This window comes from Pteropus alecto, unplaced genomic scaffold, assembly GCF_000325575.1.
Source record: "Pteropus alecto unplaced genomic scaffold, ASM32557v1 scaffold20, whole genome shotgun sequence".
In the NCBI taxonomy this organism is placed as follows: domain Eukaryota; kingdom Metazoa; phylum Chordata; class Mammalia; order Chiroptera; family Pteropodidae; genus Pteropus; species Pteropus alecto.
In genome coordinates this window covers 11,262,282-11,269,777 of record NW_006436298.1, presented here as the reverse complement: position 1 = coordinate 11,269,777, position 7,496 = coordinate 11,262,282, and the positions used below count along the sequence as shown (strand labels likewise).

At 42.0% G+C, this 7,496-nt stretch overlaps 1 protein-coding gene across 1 annotated transcript in view; it reads right to left on the bottom strand.

Moving 5' to 3' along the window:
* Positions 1-7,005, bottom strand: part of PDE8B (phosphodiesterase 8B) — a 215,120-nt gene extending 208,115 nt beyond the window's left edge. The window contains exon 1 of the mRNA XM_025047845.1: positions 6,848-7,005. Coding sequence (XP_024903613.1) covers positions 6,848-6,907 — 60 coding nt within the window. The 5' untranslated portion in view covers positions 6,908-7,005. The remainder of the gene's footprint in view (positions 1-6,847) is intronic.
* Positions 7,006-7,496: the final 491 nt, after the last annotated feature.

Sequence of the window (7,496 nt, the reverse complement as noted above, 5' to 3'; positions counted from 1 at the left end):
TCCCCATGCCCACCCTTTCCCACTCTCCTCTCCTTGTGCCTATACCCTCAAGAAAATACTGAAAGATCAGATTTTCCTCATCCCTCAACTCAAATTTGTACACACTGTTATTTTAAAGACATTCTAAAGTCAGGGACGTTAGTCACTATAAATATATATAACAAAAATTGTTCTTCCTCAAAGCAAAGGAGGACTTTGTATTCAAATGAATACATAAGCAACACGTGTGTGTCCATGAATTCTCCCTCAGTCTTAATTGTGTGGACAATTTACCGACGTGAGTCAAATGTGAATAAACCAAAGGTGCTGCTACCCTTTTTGCCCCCCTCCCAATCTGGAATCAAAAGTCTGGCAGATAATATAAAGTTTTCAGGCACTTTCAAAAAGTAATAAATCACAGCTAATTAAATGCTTGAGCTGTAAATAAACCAGGCATCTTGCTCCTGGTTATCACACCTGCCCCATACCTGGCTCCTGCAGGCTAAGTCCTGCAGACCTAGAGAGCATTTGTAAAGCCTTTCCTTTCTCAGCTGCCCACAGGGGCTGAGCCAGCCCAGCCAAAACCAAGATCAACAACTGCAATCTTTACCTGCTGACTTTCTCATCCAGAGAGGCTGATGAGAGTCTAATGGCAGAAAAGGAAAACAAGTCGTTTTTAGAAATAAAACCTAGCTCACAGGACACGGAGAGAGACAAAGAGAGACATTATTATTTTGATGTTACTCATAATCAATAAAAACATAAATAAGGCATGATAGTATGAATGTAGCCTTTATAGACTTTTTTAAGAAGTTTAAAGTATTTTCCCTCATAAGCACACCTCTCTGTGTGAAAAGACTCTAAGAAGCCCCCCAAATTGTCCCCACCTCCTGGTGTTCATGCCTCTGCGGAATCCTCCCCTAGGGAACTTGTGACTTGCTTGCTTCCCATAGAGTATGACAAAGGTGATGGGATATCACTTCAGTGATTATGTTACAATCTTGCTAGATTCTCTCTTGCTGCCTTTGATAAAGTAAGCAGCCATACTGGGGAGGCCATATGGCAAGGAACTAATGGTGCCATTGGCCAAGTGCCAGTTTGAAAGGGAGGCCCTGAGTCTAACGAACTGAAAGGAACCATGTCCTGTCAACAACCAGGAGAGTTTGAAAGTGAACCCTTCCCTAGTCAAGTCTTGAGATGAGACTGCAACCCCAGCTAATGCAGAAGCCCCCCAAAAGCCAGGCCCAGACTTCTGACCCACAGAAACTGAGATAATAAATGAGTGTTGTTTAAGCCATAAAATTTGTGGTAATTTATGTACAACAGAATAACTCATACACTTCCTCCTTCCACAGATAGAAAAGTGAGGCAAAAGGGGATTAGGTAGAAGAGCTAAGGTCGTTTAAATCAGCAACATAATCTATCATTATTTCACAATCACAACCTCTTTAGGTCCTATATAGACAAGGAAAAGCAGAACAGCAAAGACATCAGAAGATCTTTCAGACCTGGTGGGGAGTAAAGTAAACAAAGGTCTCAGGCAAAAAATAACCCAGCAGTTAAATCGAAGGTTTGAAACACTCAGGGTAAACTGACCCAAGCAAAAAAACACAAATATTTTCAGAAAAAAAGGTAAATAACATGAAAGAAAAAAAAAAAAAAAACAATAACAGAGACAATGAGGAAAGGTAAAGGCACCAAATCCTCTGAATCCCTTTTCTTACTACCTATGAAAGAAAAACAAAAGCCATATTGTTCGCTTTTGTGTAGAGATTTTCCAGAAGAGCTGCTCAAGAAGTACTAGGAGACTATGTGCACACAGTACATGCCTGTGCAACCAACCAGCAGGTTGTCTACTGTCCCCAAGATTCTGCATGAAAACAGATGGTGTCTCAAACTATGAGCCAGAATTCTGAGAGTTTGCACATTTTTGCTAGATTTTAGGTGTCTTTGGTTGCCTAATGTTTAAAAGTTTTCTATTCCATTCCTGTTATAATACAGCAAAATTAATCCCAACTCATTGGATATTCATTTCCTGCTGTATACTTTGAAGGGGATTATGGAGTGGTATATGATTTTTAAAGAGAGGAAGAGAACGAGGGAGTAAAGGAGAGAGGAAAAGGAAAAGGAAGGAGAAGAGAAGAAACAGAAGGAAGAAAGAGAAAGAAGGGGAACTGCAGCAAAGGAAAGGAAAGAAAGAAGAAAACAAGAAAAGGGAAAAGAAACCAAAGACACGGAGTTCTCAGTGTAGCTGGAGGGAGGGGCTGGGGAGGTTTAAGAAAACGTATAACAAAGCCCTGCTCACACTCCCCCTGGCCTACTGGACATCTCTATGTGTGAGTCCATTAACATTTCACAAAAAATCTGATTCCTAGTGATTAATGCTTCTGACAACTCCCCAAATTCAAACTATAGCTATCTGCTTTCCTTCTCCCTTGCTCTCCATACCAACCAGTCACCACTTCCATTTTAATATCACTGGCTTGTCCCTCCCTTTGCACCCCAATTGCCAGGAATAAAACAGAACCTGTCTGGGGCCCTGTCATCTCCCCCTAGACCAAGCTAGATGAGCTGGGCATAGCCAACATGGCAAGATTTAACTCAGAGGCACTAGAGTTTACTCTGCCCCCTGCTCATGCCCATACTGTCTCCTCCACCCAGATTTTGAAATTTCCTCAAAGTGTTTTTTTTCTAATGAGATCAGCATTGTTCTATCCTAAAATTTAAAAACTGTAAATATTTCTATTTTCAGTAACTCTTTGTGCCTCGTAAATAAGATTCTGTATTAGACACTCTCTTCTTCCCTGAAGAGCAACTTAACACGCTGCTTACTTACAAGAGTAAACATTGCTAGGGTGAAAGGAAACAGGCAGCAAACACTAACTTCATCCATTTCGCAGCTTTGCCTACAGCCTCATGTGTCTACCTTTTTGGAATATGAGAGGCAGAAAAGCAGCAACTGTTGGCTGTTGGCTTTCTGGTGGCCCCAGACATGTGGTAAAATTTCCATTTCAGGTCTATAACCCAATAAGCAGAGATATGGGGAGGAAGGAGGTAGTTTTCTCATAGGAAATAAAAACCTAACCTCTCAGAGCTAGAAAAGCAGGATTTATCTATTGACAACATAACCTTGGTTCCACTCATGAGGTTAAACAAATAGGGTGCGCCATTTAGGTTCCTTTGAACATATCACTCATCATTCTTCTTTGAAGACCAAAGATGTTTATGGTGCTTGCATGACTGTCACAGTGTGAAAGACAAATACAATCAAGTGCTATCAGTATTTGATAATTTCTGAAGAAACTGAGTCCCTGGCTTACCTTCCATGATCATCAATGTCACTGGCAATACATGCATTAAACTCCCCTCCAGTTAACATAACATTATCCCAACTTCGCCATCTCTATCACAAACCAAAGGGATGCACAAACGACACATAACTGTCCTGACAACAGATGGACAGACGTTGAAAGGCCACTTGGTGTCACCTGTGGCCCCCCTCACTCTAATCCTAGCCCCAATATCTCCTAATCATATTGAAATCTCAGATGGGATCAACCAAAGCTACTCAGAGGAAACCAAACATACCTCCTACAAAATTCTAAACCAGACTTTCTCCAGCCTGGATGCCTACCCCCAGGATGGCTCAAGATAAAAAGAGAGAGGAATAGAAAGTTCAAAGTAAACCTGCAGTTGTCACAGAGATGAGCACTAGCCCTGTGGCCTGGAGTTACACATTTGCAAAGATTAAACGTGAACTGGGAAGTTCAGCATTACAAATAAAATATCTCATTATTATTTATCAGCAGGAGATCACAAGCATTAATGATGAGAGCCTTGCACTTGTGTCTGAGGAGAAACCACAGTGTCAAGTAGCTGCCACTCATTCCTTTAAGTGTGAGTCAAGCCTCTCCCACTCTTCATTAATACTTATACTACTTCCAACACATCTACCTGGTCAGAGAGGTATTTCAAACGGAGGCAAATTTGTTCAATTACATATTGATTCATCTACTCAACAAATATTTTTGAGCACCTACTGTATACCAGGAATGATTTTAGGTGTGGGGGATAGATTGTAAACTATGAATCCATATGGTCATGAGGTTTACATTCTAGTAGAGAGAAAAAAGATAATTAAAAAGAAAAAAATTAAAAGATCACATAACTGTCAAAATTTTTGACATAACTGTCAAAAGATCAGGTGAAAAGAATAAAACAAATTACTACGATAGAAAGAGACTGAGGGGGACACCACTTTAGTTTGGGAGGTCAAAAGAAGGCTTCCTGGGAAAGGACATTTGAACTCACACATAGATTACCACAACGAGTTGGGAATGTAAAGATGTGGGGGAAGAGGAACCTAGGAAGGGGACTAGCACATGCAAAATCCTCAAGGCAGGAACACGCTTGGTAAGTTCAAGGAAGAGACAGGAGGCTAACGTGACCAGGTGTAACAGGAAGGCTTATGGTGGTTTTAAGCAGAGAAGAAACACAAAATGATTTGCTTGTTGAAAAGATCATTGTGGCCACTGTGTGGAGAATCAATTCTGGGGATTAAGGGTGGAAGCTGGTAGGACAGGAGGAGGCTGTTGGAGTAATCCAAGTGAGAGATGGCGGTGACTAGGGAGAAAGCAGTGCAGACTGATAGAAACGGGCACGATCAGGATGCATGTGTTTTAAATGTAAGGCTGATAGAACTTGTAGAAGACTGAATGTGGGGAGTGGAAATGATAGACTGCATGAGAGAGAAGAAATAATGACAACCCCTAGGTTTGGGGCTTGAGCAGTTGTGTGAATGGTGGTGCCATTTACTGAGATTGGAAGAGTGGGGGAGGAGCAGGAAAAGAACGGGTAGGAGATCAAGAGCCCTGCTTTGGCCTTGTTCAGTCCGAGTCTCTACTACACATTCAAGTGAAGATGTCCAGGAGGCAGTTGGATATGTCTAGAGCTCAATAGAAAGGTCAGGGCTAGAGCTATAAACTTGGGAGTCATCAGTGGATATATGCTGCTGGAAGCCATGGGACTAAAGAGGTTACCTAAGGAGAGTATAATCGGAAAGAAGAGGGTGGAGAAACACTCTGGGCCTGCCAACTCTCAGAGGTTGCGCAGAGGAGATGCCAGCAAAGAGCCTCAGGAGCTGAGCCTCTTTGTTATAGGAGAAAAACTTGTCAAAGAGAATGAAACTACTGAACAGCTGGTCCACCGATATGAAGAGCTGGAAAATGGAGGACTCCTGAAAGATTTTACACAAGGAAGCGACATGGAGGTTTGCACATTATAAAGATAAATCTGGTGGTAGAGGGAAATATGGGTTGGAGAAGACTGATGGGGACAGAGGCATAATTAATGATAATCAAGAGAGAGCTGAGGAGACCCGAAGTAGAGCACTGGTGTTAGGAATGGAGAGGAGCAGAAGAAAAGCAGAGAAATTCAGGGATAGAATAGGACTTGGTAACGGATGGGCTGGGAGTGAACAATTCTGGGATGCTAGCACCTCTCACATAGACAGGTACTGGTCAGGTGAGAGCAAGCAGTGTTGAGTGTATCGCTTCTGAGGTGCCCATGGAACACACAGGAAAGATATCTAGTATATAAGAGGACACAGGTCTGCAGGCGATGGGAAATATTTGGGTTGGAGCTAAAAGTTCAGGTGTCATCAATAAGAAAGGAAACTCTGAGCTGGACAGCTAAAAATCTAGCCTTTCAAGAAAGAGGTGCATAGAGAGGAGGGGACAAAGGCAATTTCAGCAGATGGCCAGAAGGTAAAATGATCTGTCCTCCAGCCAAAGCTTGGTCTTAGCATAACTTCCTCCAGGTCAAAGACCTCGAAACTGTAAACACCGTAAAGCCTTCCAATGGAGAGTTACACCCTAACGTTATTCCAGAAAATGAAAATCAACTACACACACACACACACACACACACACACACACACACACACACACACACACACAACCTAGCAACACTTTCTGGGGTTGACAGTTTTTTCCTCCTTTAAAAAATGAGGTGGAAGAAGGAGGGAGTAAATTAAAAAACACTCTATTTCCTAAACTGATCTAAGAATTAAATTGCATTTTAATCAAATTCTTGCAAGTCTAGCAGGCTTCTTTAAAAAGAGGGCAATATAGATAAATTAAGAAAACTTTGCCCCTTAGATTATCACAACACTCTTTTCTTTTTAGCTCTCTGCTCTTCCTCTCCAACTTATTTTTTTTCCCCTTCCATTATTAGTCATAGTACTCAAGCTGAAAACAAGAATGTCCTGATTAACAAAACCTCTGGGAATGAAGCAATTTTGTAACAGAATAGCCTATGTTTTAAAACCAGCCAACCCACCTTTATAAATCAGGTGGATCAATGTTAATATGGTTCATGCAGGCCCACACAACATTGCTGAGACCCTGTACCCTATGTTCAGTTGCCAGAGGCTAACACAAACAAACAAATGAACAAACAAACATCCTCACATACTTTCCTTTTTGTTTGCAAAGAGTTAAAGGTAAATAATACCGAGCCTCCAAAATAATTCTGCAGTCAATGAGGCAGTCCCCAGCCTCCCTGTCTACCTGTTCTTTCCTCCCTCCAATCTGGACACCAGTGTGGTGTGCCCTCCTGACCTCTTGCTCCCCTCCTCTAGGGAGAGGAAGGACCATACACTCCATCTGCGTTCGTTGATTAGCATATAGCACTTTGGTGAGCATGCATCCAAGTCAAAGGTTACCTCAGCCAGTAATTTGCATTATAGTCATTACTTACCTAATTACTACTTACTTTCTTACTTACTAATTGACTGGGGGAAGGGGGAAAGGATGGATGCCAGAGATAAAGTGAACAGGTGGACAAGTCCTTCGAGACTTTAACTTACCTCCTCTGAGTCGGCCAGCTTGTGTGAGGTGTCCTCCATCGCTCCCACAGTGGCCTGCATTCTCCGTAGCCAGCATTAGTACCACAGTCTCCTAATGTCATGTCCATAGCTCCTACAGGACTAAGCTCCTTGAAGACTGAGGCCATATCCGGTCTTATTTTTGGATTCCTAGACACAAAATAAGCACTCAATAAATGTTCACTGAAAGAATAAGTGAATGAATTAACTGAAGTTGGGATGCAGAAGTCATATTGTCCTTTTAAGTGTCTGGAAAAGACTAAAAGATCGAAAGGAAATACTACTATCATGATATCATGGTGTTGGGGAGATAAAGGGTAGTATTTGTTCCCTGGGAGGTGCTAGAAACACTGACCTAAAAGGTAGTAGAAGCAGAGAAACAAACACTGTCATCATCTGCTTCTCAGAGGTCTAAAAATGTTAGCTCCTGATCAAATGTATATTTGATGTTGCCTGCTGTGCTTGATGGTTCATCTATGTCATTCAGACAAAAACATTGATTGGGGTCCACTAAGCTCCAGGCACAGCGTTGGGAACCAAGAGCCAAATGGCCTAGTCCTGAGTTCACCAGCTTTGCAATCTAGTTGAGCGACTATTTAGTGAGCTCCTCATCCAGAGGCTCCCTCACCAT